Source organism: Asterias amurensis, chromosome 4 (assembly GCF_032118995.1).
Source record: "Asterias amurensis chromosome 4, ASM3211899v1".
Classification (NCBI taxonomy): Eukaryota; Metazoa; Echinodermata; class Asteroidea; order Forcipulatida; family Asteriidae; genus Asterias; species Asterias amurensis.
In genome coordinates this window covers 24,437,422-24,464,737 of record NC_092651.1, presented here as the reverse complement: position 1 = coordinate 24,464,737, position 27,316 = coordinate 24,437,422, and the positions used below count along the sequence as shown (strand labels likewise).

At 38.2% G+C, this 27,316-nt stretch overlaps 1 protein-coding gene across 1 annotated transcript in view; it reads left to right on the top strand.

The window, feature by feature from the left end:
* Positions 1-18,181, top strand: part of LOC139935670 (adenylate cyclase type 9-like) — an 85,537-nt gene extending 67,356 nt beyond the window's left edge. The window contains exons 3-4 of the mRNA XM_071930180.1: positions 11,114-11,400; positions 15,049-18,181. Coding sequence (XP_071786281.1) covers positions 11,114-11,400; positions 15,049-16,851 — 2,090 coding nt within the window. The 3' untranslated portion in view covers positions 16,852-18,181. The remainder of the gene's footprint in view (positions 1-11,113; positions 11,401-15,048) is intronic.
* The last annotated feature ends 9,135 nt before the right edge of the window (positions 18,182-27,316 follow it).

Sequence of the window (27,316 nt, the reverse complement as noted above, 5' to 3'; positions counted from 1 at the left end):
ACACCCTGGTCTTTACTTAAAACTAAATTTTTCCCACAGCCATTTTTATTCATACTAAAGTAGACTGATTCCTAATTGTTACTTGACACTCAACAGCTTACAACCATTCTGGGGACCTCCTCTTCCCTGAATCTATCAAATTGCATAAAAAGGGAAGTTGTGTCGATCGTAGGGTCTCCATTAGACATGCTGTGTTCGGTATGCAACAGCTGATGGGACTGACGCTATATGATTAATATTTGGTAAACATTTTTGCCGTAGGGTTGGGTTCTTTTCCTGCTGAGGTTGGACTTTTCTGTTGTCAATTATGTAGGCTGATTGCGGCATGCTGTAGAAATCTTGATTATTTGTTACTTTTTTATATTTCACATATCATTAAAGAATCTGATGGAAGCAAATGAATATTTTAATAAGCATCGGAAATTGTTGGGATTATGTGAAAATAATTATAAATACAAATAGTAGACTTGCGGGTATTTATTGTTATTCTTATTCTCCACACCACGCAAAGCTTCAAACACCATTTACCTTTGGTGTGGTTAAACAATATTTCAAACATTGGCACAATTTCGTTACTGCATAAACTTTACTCAGCACTTAAATGATTTTGCTTGATATAACATGGTTACCAGCCAAAATGTTCATGTCATCTTCACCATTTGTGACTGGTTTACTGGTTTATTGCTAAGCAGATAATTATAAAGTAAAATCGTTGGCGTTTAGCAGCTTTTTTGGAATCAGTCCCAGCCTACATGGTTTTCAAGCTACTAAACACACAAATTGCTAAGCAGTACAACTTTTTCCAGCTAAAATGCCATAACCCAATTTGTGCTTGCTGCTTAATTTGATAAGCAGGGTTTCTGCTAAACAGCTTTAAAAAAAATTCAGTCCGGATGTTGTTTTTGCCTTTTGGAGCCCAAGACAGGTCAAATTCATTGACAGCTGTTCGGCAACCTTTGACCCCAAATGAGAAACCAGTCATTGATTACAAATCTGTGGAATTTTGATATTTAATGCGCCGTATTTTTGACTGTGTGAGGGCGCACTCAATAGTATTTTTATCAATGGCGAGGGGTATACGCTATTCGTCCTGCACAGTTTTAGTAGGCGTTCTGTCATTTTTGTTGCGCCGTAGTTTTAAGTTGCTTTAGAGGTGGATTTTTACGGCTTCTTCAAAAGTCTTACTGTCTGTGATGGATATGATGTGATGGTAGGGTGTTCCAGTCTGTTTTGAGATAAGAATGAATATATACCTGGAAGTGATACAAATCATGTTTGAGAGAGCCCACATGGGGTCAAAAATACAGCGCATTAACTTGCAGTGTAAACATCTAGTGAGATATAGACATTGGGCCGGATAAATAAAAACTAGCAATTACTTATCAAGTTAAAGGTCCAGCATTAGCAAGATGACTGAAAAGTAAAAGATCAGGCATGAACATTTTGCTCGCTGGATTACCTTTCACTTATAGACATATAAATAAAAACGTCATTTTACTAACATACTGTAGCAATTACTAATATTTTTACAAGCTACTACATGAGGAGCTTGAGATTTTACTTGAACAACAGTGTTGCATATATGGCTCGGTATCGCGTCAGTATTAAAGGGTTATTTTTCCCTTGGCCTAATGATCCAACTATAAATGTTACTTATGAATTTGTTGTGTACTTTATTTGCTCTAAAAGAACCAATCTCTGGAGCGCTGGCGTGGAGAGGCTGGCTGTTTCCTCATAGCCACTGCCGCCATCAAAAACTTAACTAAGTGGAAACTGCCCCGCCTGCATTTCAGTTAATCGCTATTGATCTATGAGTCCATGCCTCTATTGTTATACTCCTGAATACCCCGCTATTGTGCTTTTCTCCGACCACTTACTAATCCGTTCAAGTAAATGGTGTTTTTCCAGTAAAAGATTATTTATAGAGATTTGAGCAAATTCTCATGCCTGATCTTAAACTTATCGACATTTTGTTAATGCTGGCCTTTACACGGCCCAGTATCTTGTGAAACTATCAGGTAATAGTAAAATGTCGGTTTTATTTACATCTCACTAAGAAGAGTCCCTCAAGCATTGATTTTACCTACTAGTTCGACCAATTACTAGCAATATTAAGGCTTTCTTTTATTTATAAGAATTTAAGTAAAAGACTAGTAAAAGCAAATGCTAGTTTTTATTTATCTGGCCCATTGACATAAAAGATGGCTTTGCTATGCAGGATGATCATTGTGAGTTTGATGTTGATGGATTTACGATGAATAGCAATTACAGCCACTGATAGGAAAGATAAAATATGTCTCATTATCCGGGCATTTATCAGGAAATTATTCTGTCTCCGGGGTGCATGTCTTTCATTTGGGAAATTTATTGCAGAAATTGTAGTGTGTTGAATTTGAAATTTCTGGAGATTTGAATAAATTGGAACGGCAGTGTAGAAAAGGTCTGGTAGGGGTTATCACAGAGTGGGAATTTTGATGAGGTTCCTTGGTAAAGAAGTTTTTAATGAAGTCAAGGTGTCAGACTCTATGTTTGGTTATAATATTGCGGTTTGGTTGTACACGTACCTAGAAACAAAAACATGTATGGCTTCCATGTATTGTAAGGCTTAACACCGACTGCTTTCCGTTCGTGACTGGTTTGAAAAAACAAAGACATAAAGACACAATTCATCATCTCCCCCCCCCCCCTCCAACACACACACACTAACTCATTGTAGTCCCTGATTTCACGCAATGATTTCATTCAGCAATTATGCATCTGTAGCAGAGATTTTAGACTGAGCATATTTTATGCACACGGATTGCCAATATTGAGTGGTAAATCATGATTTTTTTGAGTTACCCTGATACATTTTGTGTTGTATTTTTGCTTTGCCATACAAGGGAAATCGTTACACTGTATTTCAAAAATTACTGACATGAATTCACAGTTTCTACCCTCCCTCGCATCCCATGGATTCTATTAACCCACTCTGTGGTATGTGGATCCAGGTATGCACCGTGTAGTTGACGTCATTCAGCTTATCTCCAGTGGTCAGTTAAATCTCAGTGCCACCGTGTTGTTTTCGGTCTATTGACCAAGTAAAGTGATGTTATCGGCAAAACACCAGCCTGTACTCTGGTCGTCCCCTCCTCAAATAGACAGTTCAGGTGTTGTCTCCTAGTATTGTCACAGAATTTGATAAGATAAGGGATGTGATGTCACTTGTTATTTTCACTATTTTTTGTTGTGTAGTTGGATTATTGTTGGGCTAGATTACCGAGAATTTACCAGCAGTAACCTTTGGTCGTGCACAACAATAATGACCAGACAAACTGAGCCCAATTTCATGGAATTGCTAAAGAGCTAAAGAAGGTGCTAAGCACAGCAAAATTATGCTACCAGATTAAGTTTATCAGCTAAAATACCATTTGACATGTGGAAAATTTAACTGATATTCTGTTTACCTATGCTTAGCTGATTTTTTTTTAAACAATGTTGTTTGCTAACAGGTAGCTTTAGCAAATTGAGCCGTGATTCAACTTATTGTCTCTTCTTATCATTTAAGCGAAAAATGGGCGCTAACAGTATGAGATATCTCTGAAAAAGCATAATTCACAAGTGAGCTGCGTCAATTTAAATTTTTTAATTTTTACTTCTTCTTTTTTTTTTTTTTTTTTGGGGGGGGGGGGGGCGGTTCTTGTAATAGTAAAAGCATTTTTTGTTCTTAACGCTAACCCTTTAAAGGCAGTGGACACTATTGTAATGGAGAGAGGTTGGTAGTATAAAACATTGTGAGAAACGGCTCCCTCTGAAGTGGAGTAGTTTTCGAGAAAGAAGTAAATTTCCACCAATTTGATTTCAAGACCTCAGATTTAGAGTCTGAGGTCTCGAAATCAAGCATCTGAAAGCACACTACTTCGTGTGAAAAGGGTGTTTTTTCTTTCATTATTATTTTGCAAATTCGATGACCGATTGAGCTCAAACTTTCAACGGTTTGTTATTTTATGAATATGTTGAGATACACCAAGTGAGAAGACTGGTCTTTGACAAATACCAATAGTGTCCAGTGTCTTTAAGGCAGAGAATTATGAATGAGTGTTTCACAGAATTTACGCCGTTAGCAGAGCCTAGTTGTGGTTATCAGAGAGTTCTTGGTCATGTCAGAGATGCACATATGACAGACCACACATTAGAATTTTGTAGATTTTTTTTCTTCAATTGGGTCAGGTCAACCTAATTTGGATTATATTAACCTATGGTTTATTGTAAACCGTCCAGTATACAACAGTCGGGAGGATCGAGGGTTACAGTTGATTAAGCAGAGCCATGAGATTACGCCCTGAACTTGCCAGTCATTTTTCTGTCTGTAGTTTTCAATAACTATTCTCAAAGTACGTTTTTACAAGTTTATCTTTCTAACAAGAATTATTATCTCTAGTGGTGATAAGAGAATTAGAAACCTGCATAAAAAAGTGACCTACTTGGATTAGGTCAATGAAAAAGAAAAAACCTAATCTCCATTTCTTAGGAAGACACTCCATGCATTTAAAAAAAATGAAGAAAAACAAAAACCCACAATCAGAGGTTGTTGATTCCGAATTTGCTCGTCCCCGGCTGAAGATGGAAAATCCATGTTGCCTCAACGGTGGTGCTAGTGATTTGTCGTCAGGGGTAGGCCATCTGCCTATTATAAACCAGTTAGTCTTGATTGGATTAGCGCGGCACCTGGCTTCCTCAGCTAGCCGGTAATTCTTTCCCCATCTGAGACTCGTTGACTGTGGATGATGAAGAGTGTGGGATGATGGTGTGTGGAGATGAATGAAAGATGAAGACATGGATTGAAGATGTAAAATGCGAAGAAGACGTCGTGGAGTATGTGTATTAATGTTTGGTTTCAGTAATCTTGAAAGTGCGTTCTTTGAGAGAATTGTGTGTTTGTGTCTGACCTTATACTAAATAATTTTGGACAGCAACCCTCCCCCCCCCCCCCCCCCCCCGAAAAAAAGAAGAGACATAAAAAGAAGAAAACAACCTTACAAGCAAACATTTCCAATAAACATAAATGGAATTGGGCCCATTTCCCAAAGCTATTTGCAGAAAATTATGCTTTGCAGATTTCTTGTCTTAGAAGCAAGAAATGACCGGGGTACCAGTCGCTGCAATGGTAACTGTATGGTATTCTGACTGTAACCTATTTTTGTAAGGCAAAAGTTGTTTGTGCTTAGCAGGTTATTGTGCTTCAGGCTTTATGAAATTGTTGGGCCCAGCCAGTAATCACCATTGTGCTTAATATGGGAGAAAAATATGAACTTCATAAATGGCCGAGAATTAACATCCCACGATGCGTCATTTTTAGCAAGGGCTTGTAATTTGAATTTTTATTAAGCGGGTTACAAGTCAGGGGGATAAGCAATAAACTATAGCCAGCTGGAATAGTTAGATAGACTGGGTCAAGTTCGCACAAAACTCAATGGTTAACGAGTGGTTGTTTAGTGACGTACATGTACGTAGGGCATGCGTACAGAGGTTGAAGTGCGACTGACTCTTGATATGTCATCTCATGACGACTGGCAACTGGTCCACTCTTCACTGTGCTATGGAACAGGGTATTAAGTAGCCAGCGATGCGACCATGACTAGACAGAGTTCAGGCAATGTTAATCCATCAAACTATGGTAGGGGATAGTCCTTGCGCTAACGTTTGTCCTCAGGTGTTTGAACTGGTTATTGACCAGTAAACCACCTGTTAAAGGCATAATACATTGTGAGAAACAGCGCCCTCTGAAGTCACGTAGTTTTTGAGAAAGAAGTAATTTCCAACAAAAATATTTGAATTTGATTTTGAGACCTCAGAATTAGAATTTGAAGTCCTGAAATCAAGTATCTGAAAGCACACAACTTTGTGTGACAAGGGTGCTTTTTCTTCCATTATTACTTTGCAACTTCGACGGTCAATTGAGCTTCAAATTTTCACAGGTTTTTTATTTTGTGCATAGGCTGAGATACACCAAGTGAGAAGACTGGTCTTTGACAATTACCAAAGATTGCCAGGGTCCTTAACGGAGGACACTGCACTTTATATAATGAAAGCCTCTTTAACTATATGGATTATTGCAGACTTTGATGGGTTTTATTGAGGGTGTTTCGTTGTTGGATCAGAAAATACCAGCCTATATTTATTGTTTTAAATAGGATGTAGTTTCACACTTTTAAGGTTGATTAAAGGACTTGAATTGTTTTACATGTACCAGCAACATAAAGTCAAACCAACCATCTAACGCTGTCTGTAGCTCAGTACAGTTGTTTTAATCCTTGCACAGTTATTAATATCGTAATTTAAACATTATCATTTCATGGTTGTTGATTTTGGAAATGAACACAAATAGTCGGGTTACTGTATTGAGCATGTATGGATGCACAATCTCATGAAGTTAGGGAACCAGCTCATAAATATGGCCTAGATGGATTCTGCCGTGGCTAGCGTCTGGATTGCTGATAAGGTCCATTCTTTAATGTTGTTGCTCCTGCAAACAGCCAAACCCCTAGCCATAGACGAAGTTGCTGGATAAAAAAATAATAACAGCGTGAGACAAAATTGCACTTGCAGTCGACAAACTGGTTTTCAATTTGAACAGGGAAGACCATGATTTATACATCAATGAACCGTACAGCCAACCCACGTCTCATTCAATGGCGTTGCAACTACAGAAAAACTCATTGTACTATTCTCTCTTTTTCACAGTGCTGTCCCCTCAAATTGAATTGAATCTCTCGGCTGGGTTCCACCTTCCCCCTTATCGGCGTTGCCCGAGGGGTCTGCAATTGGGCGTACAGCACGCAGAAAATTTCATTTCACATTACGGACCCATTTTAATTTGATCTCCTCCTCAGTTTTTTTTGTACACAGCTGACGAGGTTCTTTGTCTGAATGTAAAAATTGCTTTTGTGGAGGAAATTTATTGCGGGAAGGTCAAGTCAGGATTCTATTGCGATTCGACGGAAGGGGAAAAAAAAAAAAGGCTTCTCATGGGAGCATGGTGCGTTTTATGGTTCTAGATATCCTTATATCGCCATCAATGTTAGAGAGGATTGCCATTCCAGTCAATTTGAGTTGAAGGGTTTGGGTAATTTTTGTACGACACAAAACAATTAAAACACAGATTTACGTAAAAGGGACGAATTGCCTTGGATCGGGCAAGTTGGTCTTTGAAAAGCATTTGAAACCATTTTTTATGAAATGCATATAAATGATTAGAAAGATGTTTTAAAAGTAGAAGATAATGATCCATACAAATATGCCTCGAAATTGCATGGTTTTCCTTTTACTTTGCAAACTAACACGGTAGTCCATTTAAAATTTGACTCCACAAAATGGTGTGGCATGTTAGTTCAGGATTGATCCCAGCGTTATGTGAATTCTGCTGCTGTGCCTTTAAAATCACAACCATATGTGCACATACTTCTCGATTCCAGCATACAAGATGCTGATGATGTTATTCCACCTTCTAACACTCAATCTTCCCCACACTCAACCACCGTCTTCACCACGACCTTTTCTCTCGTTCCAAACATTCAAGCCTCATCGTCTCTTTGGAACAACCTGTCTTTGTCCACCATCAGAAATTCAAACACAGTTAAAGTAAACACAGTTGTACTTAAAGCCATTGGACACTTTCGGCAAACAGTATTGTCTAAAGGCCCACACTTCGTGTATCACAACTTTTATATAAAATAACAAACCTGTGAAAATTTAGGCTCAATCGGTCACCGGAGTCGGGAGAAAATAACGGGAAAACCCAACCTTGTTTCCGCACGTTTCGCCGTGTCATGACATGTTCAAAATAAATCCGTAATTCTCGTTAGCGAGAATTGATAAATGTTTTAATGTTTTCTCGAAAAGTAAAGCATTTCATGGAATAATATTTCAAGAGAAGTCTTTCACCATTACCTTCTGTAAACCCTGTTAGTTATTTGTAAATCTGTGAACTTTTAATTTGTTTTCTGTTCCGAAGGTGTATAATGGCTTTAAAGCCATTGTACCCTTTCGGTAAACAGTGTTGTCCAAGGCCAACACTTTGTGTACCACAACTTCTATATCAAATAACAAACCTGTGAAAATTTAGGCTCAATCGGTCATCGGAGTCGGGAGAAAACAACGGAAAAACCCACCCTTGTTTCCGCACGTTTCGCCGTGTCATGACATGTGTTTAAAATAAATCCGTAATTCTCGTTAGCGAGAATTGATAAATGTTTTAATGTTTTCTCGAAAAGTAAGGCATTTCATGGAATAATATTTCAAGAGAAGTCTTTCACCATTACCTTCTGTAAACCCTGTTAGTTATTTGTAAATCTGTGAACTTTTTATTTGTTTTCTGTTCCGAAGGTGTATAATGGCTTTAACAGGAAGGTTTACTTTTTGTAATCACTCTTAAAATTAATGGCAAAAAAAAAAAGAAAATTGCTTTGAACCCTAACAACAGCTTTCAATTGTGTAAAGCATTTTTATAGAAACATTTCAGTTTGAAGTAACGTGATTATAAATGTGTATTTGAATTGAATTGAAGGAAAAATATATCACTTTTATGCCTCAAAGTTTGAAAGAAATGCTTCTCAGAATGTATTCCTATTAGGAATTATTCTTCCTGCATGGACATTATTCAATTCGGATTTTCGTTGATATCTCAAAAACGCGACCACCTTATGAAATGAAAATATCCACATGCTAGTTTTATACATCTCAGTTATAAAAAAAAGAGAGAGTATAATTTGCCTTTAATCATTGTAGAGTACATATTTATAGGTTGTGAAATTCATAGCAGTGAAGGTAATGCAGGTGCAGAACCTGTTGTAATAATAAATCATGACAAAATTAATAATACTGACAGGATTTATTTTGAACTAAACTGCTGACGAGTACGGTTAAAAGGAGACGAGAGTGTTATTCAGTTGCGTTTCTAGGGGGAAAACCTCTTGAGACTTTGGAATGGCGGAAACATTTCGATAATTTGTTATTTCTATGAAATTGAAAGTATATTGCGACGGCACATTGCTTTGTTCATGTATCATTGCATTCTACCTCCATTGCTATGATTTCCAGCCGTTGTGCCTTCAAGAATTTGAACGAGTTGAAATGATTTTACAAAATTATCTCTGGATTTGTTTTTCTCTGAACAAAATGGATAGATATCAAAAGCATATTGTAAATGTATCAACAAGGCAGTTGTTTTTCCCAGTTTTTAGCTAATTGGCTTTTAGAAGACTTTACATGAACTACGTGTACAGTAAAATGATCAAAGAAGGTGTGCCTAGTGGTGTGAAAATCTGACATTAACTGATTATCTTTTTTTTAATGTAATAATAAAAAAACAAATCAGTAATATAAAACACTTGGACAATATTACATAAATAATCACAATGTTGGTTATTGAATAAAATCACAGTTGTTGAATAATTTTGACACGGTCTACACGTTCAAAATTATTTGTAATAGTATGTATCACAACTCAGTAATTTGATAATGTACGGCACCATAAATAGTGAAGTAAGCACCGACGAAGCTACATTGCATTAGAGTGGTTAACCTAATATCCTGATGACTGGCAGTAAATGAACAAGCGAGGGCAGTAAACTCATCTTTGCCTGGAACACAAGGCTCCCTTTTTATACCCCTATCAACATTTTGCAACATGGGGTCAAAGTTTTAAAAAAGATGATGAATCCCCCCCCCCCACTATTTTTTTTATTTTAAAGCTTGCAATAAAGGCAAAAACAAGACAATAAAACTGTTTTGAAAATATCATATAATACACTGTTTTCCTGGAGATTAAAGACTAGGAAGAAGAACCTTGTGAGAGTATTGTAATGGTAGCCATAGTATCAGTTATGACCAGATACAAATAAGGGACTACAACTATGACTATGGCTGTTGCTAAGGGCATGCTAATGAGGTCCTAATTTACTTCAGAAATGATCAAGGGGCCATTACTTACTTGTTTGTGTAAAAAATAAAGATTGTTGAAGGTTATTGGATGCTGTTGTAACCTGTTGCAATAGCCTTGACCGGGAATTGAACATCATCGTCGTTGTGACTTCCTTGTGTTGGCTCTATGGTGGCCCCGAAGGGACATCGCATAACGCAAACGTGTGCGCACACGTATGCAATGTCGTGAAACAAATCGCGAATATATGCGCACACGTATACAATATCGTGAAACAAATCGCGAATATGTGCGCACACATATGCAATGTCGTGAAACAATTCGCGAATATGTGCGCACACGTATGCAATGTCGTGAAACAAATCGCGAATATGTGCGCACACGTATGCAATGTCGTGAATTGTTGCGAATTGTTTCACGACATTGCATACGTGTGCGCACATATTCGCGAATTGTTTCACGACATTGCATTCGTGTGCGCACATATTTGCGAATTGTTTCACGACATTGCATACGTATGCGCACACGTTTGCGATATGCGATGTCCCTTCAGGGCCACCATACAATAGCCTTGACCGGGAATTGAACATCATCGTCGTTGTGACTTCCTTGTGTTGGCTGTTGGCTTGTTAGTTGTTGGCTGTTGACTTGTTAGTTGTTGGCTGTTGGCTTGTTGGCTGTTGGCTGTTGGCTTATTGGTTAGTTGGCTACTGGCTTGTTGGCTTGTTGCTGTTAGCTTGTTGGTTGTCTGCTGGTGGTTGTAGCGTTGGCTTGTGGCTGTTTGCTTGTTGGCATGTTGGCTCTTTTGCTGGCTGTTGGCTACTGGCCTGGCTTACACTTTTTTGTCCATAGCCTAATGATAATGTAGAAATGTACTTCTGAATTATTGTAAAATTTGTTTTTAAACGTATCTGCCTATATAATGAAGGTTACTCCAAGCTATCAAAGAAACCATAAGATCAGTGTGTCTAAAATAAATTAAAATATAGTTGTAAAAACTTTTGGTCAAAATTAATGACTTGTACAATTTGTGGTCTAAATTATTGTTCTCATTACATTTACAGCATTGATTGTATGTGTATATCCCCCTGCTTACAGTTACACACAGAATGTCATTACTTCACCCACTCTACTCTTTAGAAACTCAACTCAAATAAATAATTTCATTCTCTTTGTTTCCCTATGTAACTACAGGTGGCAAGACGTATTTCATCGTAGGACGAAAAGAAGATCTTTCATCCAAATCGCAGACGTCCGATACCGAGAACTCAACTGAGAACCAAGAGGAGAGCCGGGAGGAGGATTCTGGACAGAGTGACAAGGGAGATGCCGAAGGGTCTCGTAGCTCTCCGCAGAACGGCAACCAGAGTAGTAAACCCCTGCTTGGAGAACCGGGGTCGGACTCCAAGCAGAACAGTCCAGTGTGGAGGAGGAACTCACCGGGGACTAAGAAAGCTACCACACCTGAAGCTTTGTTGCATGTAAGTTAATGGCACTGTGCACCTTTAGTAATTGCTCAAAATATATTATATTAGCGTTAAAACTTACTTGGTAACGAGCAACAGAGAGCTGTTGATAGGATAACACATTGTGAGAAACGACTCCCTCTCAGGCCTATATGCTTCGTTTTTGAAAGGGCAAGGACACCAAGGCATTTTCTCCTTGGTAAAGGGCGCCCTATGAGGAAATTGTAAATTTCTACTGGAGCATTTCAAGGGCACCAAGGCAATGGCAAGGGGCAACGGAGGCAATCGCCTCCGTTGCCTCCGTGAAGTATCAGGCCTGCGGCCTCTGAAGAAGCTTAGTTTTTGAGAAAGAGGTATTTTCTCACTAAAATATTAAAAGATTCAGCTTAAGGCTTTTATTTCTACATACAAGCACACAAATCAGGTTGTTTTTTCTTCAATCATTTTGGTGTAACTTTGATGACCAATTGAGCCCAACTTTTACACAGGCTTGTTATAGTGGTCTTTGACAATTACCAAACTTGTCCAGTGTCTTTAAGCAGTGTTGGCTTGATGGCTGTTGTCTTGTTTGCTGTTGGCTTGTTGGCTTAAAGGCACAGGACATGATTGGTAATTGTCAAAGACAAGTACTCTCACTTGGTGTATCCCAACATACAAAAATGAACCTGAAGAAAAAACACCTGGCTTGTTGCACAAATTTGTGTGCTATTAGATGTCTTAAAAAATACTTAATAATTCTTCAGGCCTAAAGCCTTTTAATATTTGTGAGAAATTACCTCTTCCTCAAAAACTACATTACTTCAGCTCTTCCTTGCTCTATGTTCAGAGGAAGCCGTTTCTTACACTGTTTTGTACGATCAACAGCTCTCCATTGCTCGTTACCAATTAGTTTTTATGAATATAACCAAATTGAATAATTACCAATAGTGTCCAGTGCCCTTTAAAGGTAGTCAGGTACATACTCTAAAAATTAATCACTTTAAAAATGTACTATTGATAGTATAAACTATCTTAAGAAAGGATTCCCTTTGAAGTAATAAGGTTTGGATAATTTGTTTAAAGACAGTGGACACTACTGGTAATTGTCAAAGACCAGTCTTCTCACTTGGTGTATCACAACATATGCATAAAATAACAAACCTGTGAAAATTTGAGCTCAATTGGTCGTCAAAGTTGCGAGATAATAATGAAAGAAAAAACACCCTGGTCACACGAAGTTGTGTGCTTTCAGATGCTTGATTTCGTGACCTCAAATTCTAAATCTGAGGTCTCAAAATCAAATTTGTGGAAAATTACTTCTTTTTCCAAAAACTATGCTACTTCAGAGAGAGCCGTTTCTCACAAAGTTTTATACTATCAACCTCTCCCCATTACTCGTTACCAAGTGAGGTTTTATGCTAATAATTATTTTGAGTAATCACTAAAAGTGTCCACTGCCTTTAACCCCAAATTATTTGAATCTGAGAAACAATCTGAGGGAGTACACCTGCAGGGTATTCATCCAATTGCAAGTCTTGGTTCTCCTGTTACTCCCTGTGAAACACCACCACAAGAGGGTGCACTCTCACCATATACCACTATCATGAAATTTCGCTATCACAGGCTCCTGTGATAGCGGTCCTCAGGGGTGGCGGTTCATGGTTGATAGCGCCCTCTATTGGTGACTCTATCAGCAATGGAAATTAGTCGCAGGAGTAGTGAGGTAATAAACAACAGGAGTGTCTTGAACCAAGACTACCCTACTGCATGCTTGATACTGTGTTCTTGTAAGAGCAAGGCAGTTTTTCATTGTTAAAGGGCACCTCTATGAGGGAAATTTAAATTTCTACTGTTACTTTCTAAGGGGCATCGAGGCAATGAAGTTTATAAGTTGAGTTGAAAAATTAGGACAAGTATAAATTCTGTCTTATCGGTCCAACCGGAAATTTTGTTATTTCCCTAGGAACAGGTAAACTCTAATTGGTCCAATCACAATTGTTGTTACTTCCCAAAGCTGTGTTAGTGAAGAGTGCCTACATGTAGTAACATGGAGTATACACACTCACAAATAACTATTCCTTGCTAACTCATGAAATATGCTTGAATTACCTGCTTTTGGTTCTTTGCTTATGGTAAGCAGAGCCATGAACTTGGGCCTTGCTGTTTCTTGTCACAGATTCTTGGCTAGTAACCAATGCAAATGTGCGCGCAGTTAGCCATTTGGTGAAATATGCTATATACGCACCAAATAGTTGCACAAATAGAGGCACAAATGTGTATGCATCACGTCAGTTTCACACTAAGAAGTGCGCTGTTCCCTCGTCTTCACACTGACAGCAGACAAGTATTCCTTGCACAGCTCTCATCCAATGAAAGATCTTCCTTTGATCTCATTGAGGGCGCTGTTTGATTTTATGGCATCACATAACAGGGGTCTATCCATTTCTTACAAAGATTTATCTCTTTATTTCTTCTTTTCTTTATTACCGGTAATGACTACAGATTCCTTACAGTTCTATAGTTGATTTTTTGTGGGTTACCAAAAGTCAATAAAGCTTGCTAACATTTGTCTTATATTGGATTTGAGGTAGCCTTGCTCAAGGCAGTCGCATTATTCGCTCCGAAAAGACCCCGCTGTAAACCCACCCGTATACCCTGTGCGTGGTGCATGCGATCACACCGCATAACCCACCCGTATACACACTGTCACATCGTACGACTACTGTGCACACAAGTCATCCGCACTCGTACCACTAACTGCATGCGGAGGCCGTCAGGCCGACAGCCTTGTCGGGTCTGTAACTTCCGGGTTTACTGTGTTGTATTGAAAAATTTCCACAAGTGGAAAAAATTGGGGGGGCTCTCGGATATGCTAATATGCAGCTCATGAATATGTATATCTTTCGTCAGACCTATCAGACAACACATGATGTGAGGCAAATGAATTATTAATTTTGACGTCCAATCACGCACGCCTATCATGCTCGCTGAGCGTCCGTGGTGGTGGTGTGTGATGTAGACATGTCTCGCCTTTTTGCGGGCATTATGGTAATGAGCTGACCGTGGGAACTCTTCGCTTATTATAGTAATGAGGTCAGTGGCTTCAACACAGACCCTACAAGGCTGTGGGCCTACTGGCCAACGCATGCGGATAGTGTACGGGGGCATCGTGTCGTGCGATGTTACGCACAGTGAATACGGGGGGTTTTTATGCAGCGGCGGTCTTTTTTCGGAGTGAATAATTCGACTGCCTTGAGCAAGGCTAGATTTGAGGCAATGCATGGTGAGGTATCAATTTTGCAGTAACGCCATGTGTTTGTCTACTTGCCAGGTAGTATTTGTTCTTCAAACTTAACTTAACTTAACTTAACTTAACTTAAATGCATTTATAAAGCGCTTTAACACTGTTTCAAAGCACTGTACAGTCAGGAAAAACATTAAAATGCAGGATTAAAAACATGAGCAAAAATAGCAATATGGTTTAAAAAAAAACACACAGCAGTTAAAAAAGTAGCAATTCAGTGAAAACCTTGCATTACAAACATTCATATTATACAGAATAAAATACACAAAAAATAAGCGTCAACGGACCCAGAGTAAATCAACCCCAGACTATTCTTATTTTGTTCTTAGATTGTTCTTGTGTATATTATACTAATTTTAATCCTTGTTTGTTTGATTCAGGTACCTGGCGCCAAAGGAGAGAATGGGGGTCTGGGTCCAAGTCGTACGCCCTCAGTTCGAGATCTCATCGCTGAACACTCGGCCGATGGAAGCCCCTTACCACTCAACATCTCCCTTCATAACAACCCACAGCGTAACAGCGATCAGGACTTCGTGGACTGCATCAAGCAAGAAGGCACGACAGACTACTTCCACCAGCCTCCCATTAACAACCTCACCCTCACCTTCCACAACAGGGACATCGAGAAGCTGTACCGGTCGCAGTTCAGGCAAGACACGTCCAAGGAGCTCAGGAATCTTGAGGCGGGACGTAAGAATCGCCGACACTCCTCTGAGACCATCTCCACAGCCAAGTATAACACTGTCTTCGATGTAGCGGTATCTTTTGTGGTCTACTTGTTGATTTCAATAGGGTGTTTCTTAGTCTTCGAAGTCCAGGTTCACTGGTCCATTATATTTCCCATAGCCGCTGTTCTACAGCTGGGTATACTTCTAGCTGTTCTATTGCAAGCGTTTAGCAAACAGAGGTCAGGCTTTATGATGGTCTTGTCGAGTTTTTTCCATCATTGGGGGCCAAGACACAGTCTAGGAGCCATCTTGATCAGTCTACCTGTCCTAGCCGTGTTCGCAAACTTTCTCTGCCAAACGAAAACAGAGAATTACCAGATCACAAGTTCCTTTTTCTGTTTCCTGATCGTCGTGGCACTACTTCACTTCTGTAATTTTGTCCAGCTGAGCTCGTGGATGAAGACCATCTTGGCTTGCCTGTGCGCCATCATCATGCTGGTGCTGTTCATCTTCAACCCCTGTACCAAGTCTAAGATGGTGGCACAAGTGGCCTCAAATATTTCAGATGAGTTTCCTACTTACTCCCCGGATTGTTCCTCCCTCGACCAGAACTATGAATTTGCCATGGAGGCAATTATCGATGTCATTCTGCTTCTTGTTCTGGTTTTGTTCCTCAATCGAGAATTTGAGATCAGTTATCGACTCAACTTCTACGGTGGAGTAGAGGCAGGGTCGGACAGGGAGCAAATGCAGCAAGAGAAGGAAGAGGCGGAGGACCTGCTTCACCAAATCATCCCAGTGTTCGTCACCGAGCAGATGCGCAGCACCTCCAAGTTCTCCCAGAACCACGAACAGGTGGCGGTCATCTTCTGCAGTGTCGTCAACTTCATTGATTTTTACGAGGAGGCCTATCAAGGTGGAAAAGAGTGTATTCGCGTTCTGCACGAACTCATCAGTGACTTTGACAATTTACTGAGTTGGGAGCAATTTGAATCGGTGGAGAAGATCAAGACCATCGGATCGACGTACATGGCTGCGTGTGGCCTGCACCCTCCCACGCAGGAGGACGAGGATATTCCAAACAGGAGCCTGATTATTATGATGGACTTCGCTATGGAGATGATCTCACAGGTTAAAGTCTTCAACAGCGAGATCTTGAACATCACGAGCGGGGCCTTTGAGTTCATCCCTCGTATTGGTTACAACCACGGACGGCTGACCTCTGGGGTCATCGGCACCACTAAACTCTTATATGACATTTGGGGCGACACTGTCAACGTCGCAAGCCGCATGGACTCCACGGGTCTAGCCGGTAGTGTCCAAGTTGCAGAACACTCAAAGACTGCCCTAGAGCCCTACTACATGTTTGAATATCGCGGTCCAATCAAAGTCCGAGGCAAGGGGGAGATGACTACGTTCCTCTGTAAGGGGAAGAGAGAGACTCCATTGTTAATAGAAGAATGCAATACGCATCCAGCCAGCCCTAATGGTCCTAGTCCTGTATCTGACGCATAGCACTCAACAAATTGTAGCTTAGTAGGTTTATAGCCCCAAAACAATCATTTGTAAAAAGATGTTTTGAGAACTCCACTTTTTTGAAGCGATCTGTGAAAAACAAAAAGTGACATACTGTAGAGGGGTTATTTCGTGTTGGACGCACAATTTATTGGAGGATGAAGCCGTCTCAAGTGGTCTAATGCCAGATTCATACCTTGCGAGTGCGCATGCGTATTCAATACTAATGTTTAAGTTACACTTTACAGCCCTGTTTTCGCTGCAAATGTTTCTGAGGAGTTACCCACGTTTTGCATTCGCAGGAAGTATGAACCAGGCTTGAAGATGAGTTTTCTAGTTTGAGCGTCATCCATCTCTGATCACTGTATCTCAACCTTCCGTTATCTCAGTGTTCAACCTGGAAAATTGCTTGGTCTTTCTGAGAACCACTTCATCTATTAACCATTTTACAAATCTTGTTTTCCAGGACTTGATCTGTGAAAATTTGTTCTATCAAAATTAATATCAACTTGATATTCTCAAAAAATGATTCAGAGCTATACATTTCTCAAAATATTTTTGACAATCTTGAAGATGTCATAATACGGCTCATCTTTCGACAAAATTGGGTCAGCAAGTTTAACAGCTAAATAACCCCAACGATCAGCTTTTCTTCCCTTCAAACTTCAGCACCTTATCCCATCTCATTTTGTAGAAAAAGAAAAAAAAAAGAGAAAATGAAAAAAAAATAGAAAAAAAGAAGAAAAAGTTTTTTAGTGGAAGAGTGTAGAATTATGTTTACTAAGAACTATTTTCTGATTTTTGTTTTGCTAAGTAGATTGACAACGCAGCTTTGTTCAAAACTTTCCGACATCAGTTTGCCGAAGGGTGAATCGGCCAACTCCTACGCTAAGCCTGAAAGAGAAGAAGAAGACAAAGAAACAACAAGACAAAAACATTTTGTAAACATGTAAACAATTCAATAACAAAAGAGAGGCTTGGCAAGCGAAACACATTAACAAATTCATCGGGCAATTTTGATAGAGCCTTTATGCATACAATTTTATGAATGAAATTTGCTTAGCAAAATTCATTTTGCTTAGCAAACTTGGTTACCAGTCAATATATGGTTTCATGAACAGAGGCATACATGTATATCCATAAGAGAAATACTAGAGTAATTTCATCAGACCAATTTGATAGAGCTGTAATGCACAAAAGTTTTCCAAGCGCAATGAATTTTGCTTAGCAAAACCAGGTTACCAGCCAAAATGGTTTCTTGTACATTGTGTACAACTGGTTCACAGCATTTGCTTAGCAGTTCAATTGGATTATCACAAGTTTCTACTTATGAAGCTCTCCGAAAAAAAAAATCAGGGAACCAGTCATAAATGGTATTCATTACATGGAATCTTGGCTGGTAACCTATCAGTTTAAGGTTAGTTGAAGGTCAGATAGCTAGATAGTGTACTAGAAATTAACTCTAGAAACGTATAAAGAAACCAAAATATCCAACAAAAAAGTCTGTATCTAAAACAGCACCACATTTACGGTTTTGATTTGAGACGTACTCATAGGGGGTGCGATAGTTTTAGGAAAACTTCATCAGCAGCCTTTGAGATCGGAACCGGATAACTTGACATTCTTCATATATGTCGATAAAAACTTTTTTTTAACAAAATTGGTACAGAAATTTCAGAAACCAAACATCAATGAAATTGTTTAAAAAAGGACTTTGAAATCAGTTGTCTTCTCTCATATAATACTCATTGCACCATTATGATTTGATTTTAAAGTTAAATGTTCTTCCACATTATTTTGCCAAACTAATCTTCACAATTTATAGTCAACCATTTACAATTTTTATTTTGCTATGTTTTCAAGTGTTTATTGACAGGCTTCCAAATCCAAACAAGGGTTAAAAGCTTCTTAAAAGTCTCTTACTTTGAATAGGTTCTTGGGCTGTGTCGGAATTGGCGGCTACAGCTACGGCTACAGCTAGATTTCCCCATCATCATACGTTGAGGATAGTACATCCTTAGCAACAGCCGTAGCCAACGCTGTAGAGGCCAATTCTGATACGGCCTTACTCTAAGCTTTGAAGTCTCTTACTTCAGTTGTGATTGTAGAATCGTCATGGCTACGAAATCGCGACACAGTGCCAAATTTGTTTATGTCTCTCTTTGTTTTGTGAACAGTGTTTCCAAGCTGATTTAAGCAAAGAGAACTTTTAAAAAAAATTTTTGTTTTAAATTGACTGAATCTGAAAGTGTCTTTTTAACATGAGTTGTGTAGAATTCTGCCCGTGCAGTAACAAACTTGATTTTCATTGGTTCCCGGCACAAGGATATGTGAAGGTCCATGATCACATATAGATAATTTACAGCCAATCAATTTCAGGGCAACATCAAAAAGAGAACCATACACATATTACTTGTGAATTCTAATTTAAACAATGCTAGGTTTGATTTTTGTGCTGATTTGACCCTAATTTGTTGCTGAAGAGCTATTTTAGAGATTCAGCAAATTTGAACTTTTGTGGTTTTGCATGAAAAAAAAACCTACCAATATAATATGTGGTAGTAAGCTAGAAACAAGAATTGAATTATTGTTGGGGTACCGGCATTATCTCAAGCCGGCATTTGTACAAACAACTAGGTGCATTGTCCAAGGCATATGCTAACTTTTTGAAACAGCATCATCTATCAAAGTGTTCACCTATAAAAGTCTCTTACTTTGAAGAGGTTCTTGGGCTGTGTCGGAATTGGTGGCTACAGCTACGGCTACAGCTAGATTTCCGCACCATCATACGGTGAGGTATAGTACATCCTTAGCAACAGCCTTAGCAACAGCCGTAGCCAACGCTATCAAAGTGTTCAGATAAAAAAATCTTCTGGCAGAAACTTGACCAAAACAACTTCAAGGAGGTTTTATCAGATTGATCTGAAAATAAAAAAAACATTTCTGAAGTGCTGAGGATAATGTATAGACGATGAATAGTTGTGTGTTTTTATACTAAATGGGAAATTGCAAACTCTAGATTATACTTCACTGTTTTTTGTGAAGTTGATGTATTGTAGTCATTTGATAATACATGTACAACAAAAACAGACCAAATATGGTTGTATTATTTTGATCATGAACCGATAATTAAGTCTGCATCAATCAATGTCTCACAGATTTCTGGTATGTTTTTCTTAAGACAGATCAGAATATGTTCCCATGTGTAGCAACCCAGAGTGTGGCAACATCAAGGCTGGTAAACCCTCCACTGCTCTACAACTCAATCAGCAAACTGGTATCCATCTATTATGGGAGTAGCCATGTAGCCATTTAGAGCACATGGAGACTTGGGATGCTTGGTGGCAGCAGACTTACCAGGTAATTCCATTGTTCTTGGCTATTTCGGGTGCTCTGAACAAACGCAGACAATAGAAATTTACCTGGTAAGTCTGCTGCCACCTAGTGTTCCAAAGTTTTCCATTGTCTCTATGGCTCTCTTACGGAAACTATGGCCGTATTCGAATTGACGTCTACAGCTACGACTAGTTGTACCCATATCTGAATGAAGCCATACTTGGTTTATGGCTGTGGCCATCGGCCCTAGATGCATCATGAAGAGAAAGCAGTTATCGAGCTGTTAGCCGCAGCCAGACTATTTGGATTCGGCTTAAGTTTATCGTGAAGGTAGGGTTTAAGTGTCTACAATGTGGAGGGTTCACCAGCCTTGGTTGTGAGGCAGATGTTTTGTTTGTCATGCTCCGTCTCGGAAAATTTAAATTACTTGGGTAAGATTTTAACCTGTGACACAAACCGGTTACTAAACCAGCGTGTTTTTTTTAATCTACACCTTTCAAACTGTTTTTTTTTTCCTTGTTAAATAGGCCTACTGGAGTAAATAGACTGTTGCAATATAGGAGATGTTTCTTGATTGTTAAACTTGGGAAAAATCTCACAAAGCTGCTAAGCTCTTGAATAAACTTATCATAGATAAACCTTGCTTAGCAGAAATGGTTTACCAGTCAGAAGACAATGTATATTAAAGTAATTTGCTTTTACCTGGTTCCCTGCTTAGTTCTATTTTGCAGCGTTTTGAAACTGGGTTTAAGGTTGAGATAATGTTTTATACAAATCTGTAAAAATTTTAAAGCCGTCTTTGTCTGGTTTCTTACACACACATAACTTTGATCTTAGCACTTGTAAATGCATTAAAACGGAAACCAGCCTCAAACTCTGATGTGGTCTTGTGGAACTCCGTAAAAGAGGAAGAAATATGGCATCACAAAGTTTCCTAACAGCCCCAAATATTTAAATGGTTCATGAGTGTACAGTTTCCAGAGCTGCCAAATCTCCCTGATTCTGCAGAAATGTACCTGAAATTACATCAATCTTTCCATGTTCTGGAGAACAAATTTGAAAGTTCCTCTGATTATGGAAACTTTTCCCGATTATGTTGAATGGAATTCTAAATTTCTACCTGATTGTTGCACTAAATTTCCCTGATTGCAAAATGCAAATGTTGGCAGCTCTGCAGTTACATGAAGCAAGCAAAAAATTCCTCCCTAACCAAATGTTTTTGATAGAAGTGTTACTGTTTAGCAGTGTGTGAATCAAGGCAGCAGTGGCTATGGCTACAGCTACGGCTATGACAATCTAGCCATAGCCACTGCTGCAGCAATTTATTTGTACACAGCAAATGCAGATAATAATAATTTTTATAATCGTGGTATTTTGATTGACAGTTAGGAGTGTCGTGAAATAATTCTAAAATGAAAGCTAAAAAAACTGAGTGGCATATTTTGGTCAAACATGCATTATGTCGGGCCAATTCTCTATTATATGTTGTTAGACAGCGTCTGTCATGAAAATGTTTTGTCCAAGTGGCTTGTAAATAATGTATAAAAGAAGTTGTAGATGTAACGGTTTGGTGTTATGCAATGTACTACTGTGTCTCAGATGTCTTGGAAAAAAATCGTAAATAGCCGTAAAGAGTTATGACAAAACGGCAATAGTAATAAAGTACTCTCAGATAACTTCAATTATTTTTAAGTGCCTCTTTATATGCTCTAGACAATGAGTAGTTGAATAGTGTTTGTTGGTTGAGCTAAGACTACCTGTTGGGTGAACAGCAAGAGTCCAGCAGTCTCCTGAAGATGATTAGAGCGTAAGCATCAAAATCTCTTTTTTGAAAATACCACAACTTATAGTAAACAAATAGTGATTGCTTTGAGTGCTATGGTGCATCAGTGATCCCGGTGTGGTCTATTTCACCCTGGCTTTGCCTCAGGGAAAGAGAGTGAGCTTGGGATCACCTCAGGAGTTGTAGTTGTAACTGCAGCAGGAGTAAAAGCAGTCAATATTTGTTTTATTTATAACATCCCATACATACATGTATATTGTGCCTAGTTGTGTAGGTACCAAGAAGCTGCTGTTGATATGGGTTTAGACCGTATTGAATATGACGTCACGCGGCTCACATATCTGACCTACAAGATGGCGTCTGTGCGTGTGCGTGTCTGTGTGCGTGCCATAGAAATCAAACCGGGAATGTTGCGTGTTGCGTGCTTCTATGATGTACGCGTTTGCACGATATACGGTTTGCCTACAAGATGGCGACTTTTCATAGCAAAAAGGGGTTATTCAATACGGTCTATAGTACACTGGTTGATGTGGGTATAGTACTTGGTTGCCACTGGTATAGTACTCTGGTTGCTATGGTTATAGTATATTGGTTGCCACTGGTATAGTACACTGGTTGCTATCGGTATAGTATATGGTTGCCACTGTTATAGTACATTGTTTGCTGCGCGTGTATCATGTTGCGAATCTTGTGCTGTGCTCTAAGCCCAATTAAAAGGTAGAATCTTTGTTAGGGATGTTGTAAAGAGATTTATGTACACTCTCTCCACAAACTTCCCTAGACTGCTGGTCTCTGCAAAGGTTCCGACAACCAGAACTCCATCGCTAAGTTTAACTAAGTACCATCAATATCCTTACATCCGTGAGTGGTGGTTAGTATTGAAAATGTGTTTTTTCTGGGTAGCTCAAAATCTCAGTGTCAAAGAGATGATGAATCTATTTTCAAGTTTTAATCAGGTTACATAATTTTATGTATTGGCATGATGCATTCAAAGTAGTTTCTTCACCCAAAAGTAAACTTAGCTTTCTAAAAACGGCCACTATTTACAACTTATGATAGCATCTCTGAAGCCAGTCGGAAGGGTCCGTTTAAAATCTGCATTAGCAATGATGGAAGGATCTGGTTTTTGTAGGGAGATTATTATTATTTTTAAAATGGGTGTCAAAGTAAACGTTTAGGAGCTAAACAAGTTTGACCAAAGTTGTAAAGAATTCTGATTGTAAAGTTGTACATAAACAAACGTGTGCGTTGATCTTTTCAATGGTGTGGCTTTTTGTTTTCTCTAGGGCAATATTACAATATTAATTTTCTTATATGAATTGTTATCATAATTTTTATTAATTCAATTATAAATTTTGTGCGTGCTTCCATTCTGTTAATATTTAATTTGTTTTAGCGACCCTGTTTTTGTTCTTCACAGAAACGTTGTAAAAATATGAAATAAACTTACTAAATATTGTACATTATGATTTGGTTTGTTATGGCCCGAACCCATATTATCGATTGGCGGGGAAATTGTGTGTATGAAAAACTTGTTTAACAGTCTTTTAAGGTTGGTATAGTTTGACTGTTACAAAAAGTGCACCGTATGAAATAACAAAGTAAGTTATTTAATGATATTATTATTTATCTTGACACACACTACACAGATTACCGTGTGTAATTTAACTACATGTAGGTGTATAAGGTCGGAAATCCATGTGTTTGTTGTGTTTACTGCGAAGTGCGGAATGCCTAAAAATGTGTTGCGCAAAACTCTTTCGAATGAAAAGACATGCCAAGCAATGCACATCATTTCATGTATATACCAACTTATCCATTAAAGTTTTGTACATTGCTTGGCATGTATTTTCCTTTGAAAGAGTTTCGCACAATGCATTATGCACACTGCATGGCAAACACATGAGTTCCGGCAAACAGGTAACAACAGAATCACCATTGACTGTAAAAAATAATCCTATAGTCACGTGGCACATGGGTCCAACTTCATGGCTCTGCTTATCGCTTAATTCTGCCCTCAGGCAACCCAAAAGCGCAGAATTATGCAGTAAGCAGTGTCATGTACATGAAATTTCTTCTTGACTTGTGGTTCTGAAAATATGAACCACAACACAAAGAGAGATTTCTAAGTAATAACAATGATAAAATTTGCACATATCCTAGCAAATAGCAAAGTTATTTCTACAATGTATCAGGCATACTTTAAACCGGTCCATAAAATTCTTGAACTTCCTGGGGAGCAACCAACCGCACTCTGCTTAAATATTAGCGTTGAGGGATTAATCCAACACAGTACTGTTCTAACCATCGCATATACCCTACTTGTATACCTGGGTGAAGAGAAGCAATTCATGGTTAAGTGACTTTCTCAATGACGTAAGTGTCATAACTGGGATGACTCCAGCCATCAGAACTTGGGTCCAATGCACACAAGAAAGCTTGGTTACGACTCGCATTGCGCGTTACTACAAACTCTGGTATCGTAAATAAATGTTTCACATGTTTCTATTTTACACATTACTATTGGTTTGAAGTACCACCGTGTACTTGTTTTAATATATTTATATAAATAAATAATTTATGTGAAATATGAATTGATTTACCCAACCAGATAGAGACGTTTTTATACCTCTTGTTGTTTTAAAGGCACATATTTTATAAAGATTAACAATATGTAAGTGTTTTAAGTATGCACAACTTTTGAAATTAACTACACGAATCTACTGTTTTGAAAAACTGACTTGACTTAGACATTAGACTGAATATACCCATTATGCGATGAAAATTTAAGTTTATTTAGATATGGCATTATGTTTGTGAAGAGGCATGTCAATTTGCAGCAATGTTGACTGTATGAGGATGTTTGTGAAGCAAATTTTCCTGACGTGAAAACAAGCAAATGAACTGGGGTTTTTCATTGTTGTTATTATTACTTATTTGGCCGTTGAGACAAGAAAATAACACATAAGCAGTCAAAATAAGATTAAAACTGTAAGTGTGATGCAAGGAATTGTGACGTTGAAAGCGCCCTCATGCGTTAAAAATGCGGTAAATTTCTTTTTTGTTTGTTTATTTTTTTTGCAGGAAAGAAATTCAGTGTCCTCCTGAATTTTGCTTGGTATGCTACTACAAGAGTTTACCTTTTTTAAAAACATTAAAATCATAAATGCCTTATCAAAATATTTAAGTTATGCATACTTGGGGCCATGAAGTCAAACAGGTTAAAACTTCAAATGAATTTTTTGAATGAAATAAAATGACGTATCTTTATATCAATATGTAAATTAACACTGTTAGAGTTGTTGACAACTAATTGTTAAAAAAAACCTCACTTTCCAATGTGCAAATGTGTATTGTCTGTCAGTTATCCTGAAGAAAAGTGCTATCCTACTGAAGTAAATGAAACTATTTTGAAAATTTAATGTTTACTCCTGTCGACAAAAAAACTTTTTTATAAGTTAGAACTTAACTATATGTATATCTGGTGGAAATAGCCAATTAGTAGTAAGGTATAATGAATTATGAGAGGTTACAATTGTTTATAGTAAAAAATAAGAAAGAGTTTAATGCTCTGTGTTTTCGAGATTGATATAATAATTCTACAGAATAATGAGTACTAGTAGAAAGATTTTGTTACCAAAAAAAAAACGCATGGAGGTAACTGATTTGTGAATGGTTTTTGTTTTCTCTGCTAGTTAATTTGAGTTTGGAGCTTGACTAATAAACAGTGTAGGGGTGTGGTGGTGGTGGGGGAGGGCGTGGGAGGTGGCCTTTAGGCATACTTAGTCCAACTCTTGTTGGCACTCATGGGTCTGTGGCCTGTCTCTGCTAGGAAGCACTGGGCCTGCCCCGGTGTAGCATTGGTAATATTTGTTTGCATAACTGCACAAATATTGTCTCTTTTGGGTTTCTCACCGCCCTTAATGGCCTCTGCGACACTCCCCTTATTAAAGGTAAAAACAACTGGAATTAAAGAAAGAGTGATGTACCAGAATTTGCGCGAGTGTTACTGTTTTCTTTTTACCGAGGGCATTTCAAGCAGAAATATTGTTGGTGATTATTTCATTTTTGTAAATGGTACATAAGAAATTAAAAAAATGATTTTCAAAATGTGTGCATTAAAAGCCAGTGTTGCTCAATCCCGGTTGTGTGTTTCAGAGTTTTAAGCCATGTTTTTAAATAGCTAACTAAAAAAAACCCAGTGATATTTAGGAGGGGTTTTAAAAAAATGTTAGTTGACCAACACCTTCTGTTCTTTCTTCCATAAAGTTGATCTTGTTTTGTTTGCATAAGGGTGACATTTTGTACTCGAGTTAGCAACAGCAATAGATGTACTCTGATTGGCTGAAGTAGACATAAATATTAATAAAAGTACATGAACTACCACAACATGGACTCTTGAAACTTCAACTTTGACCAAACGTTGGTCAGAAACATTTGTAGGAACATTGTTATTTGAGACTAGGCCTAACATTAGAATATTTGGTAATTTAGAATAAAAACCAAAATCAGTTATTGGGTGTGTCGTGTGGGCATGGTGGGAAATGTAGGACAATTGAAGCCAACATGGATTAATTCAAGCTAATTTTAAGTCTGGTTGTATTTGTTTTGCTTGTTTATGTGCTGCTAGCGTGCACATTTCTGAAGTTTGGTGAAACTTCAATTAGAGTTTTGAGTTCAAAGACAACATAAATGTTATAGGATTGGCTATAATTGGCATAAATGCAATTGGTCCCACAGTAAAGCCAGTGGGATTTGGTATATTTGTTTCTTTTTTTAATTTTTTTTATTTAAACAAAAAATTTTGGGTGGTATTATTAGGTTTTTGTTTTGGTTCCCCATCCTTTTTGTTACACACTACTGGTATAAATTACTCAAAATAATTGTTAGCATATAAAACTTACTTGTTAACTTGCAATGAAGAGCGATTGAGAAACATTGTGAGAAACGGCTCCCTCTGAAGTAACGTAGTTTGAGAAAGAAGTAATTTTCCACTAAAATATTTGAATTTGATTTCGAAACCTCAGAATTAGATCTTGAGGTCCAGAAATCAAGCATCTGAAAGCACACAACTTCGTGTGACAATGGTGTTTTTTCTTCCATTATTATCTTGCAACTTTGCCGACCATTTGAGTTAAACTTTTCACAGGTTTGTTATTTTGTGCATATGCTGAGATACGGTACACCAAGTGAGAAGACTGGTCTTTGACAAAGTGTCCAGTGTCTTGAACTTTTCGTTGTTACTCAATCAAAGTTTTTACTGTAGTCATAAAACAGTGTCTTGTTGCAAGTAAAAAGAAAATTGAGAACTGAAAACTAGTCGTTAGAGACAAAAATATGTAAATG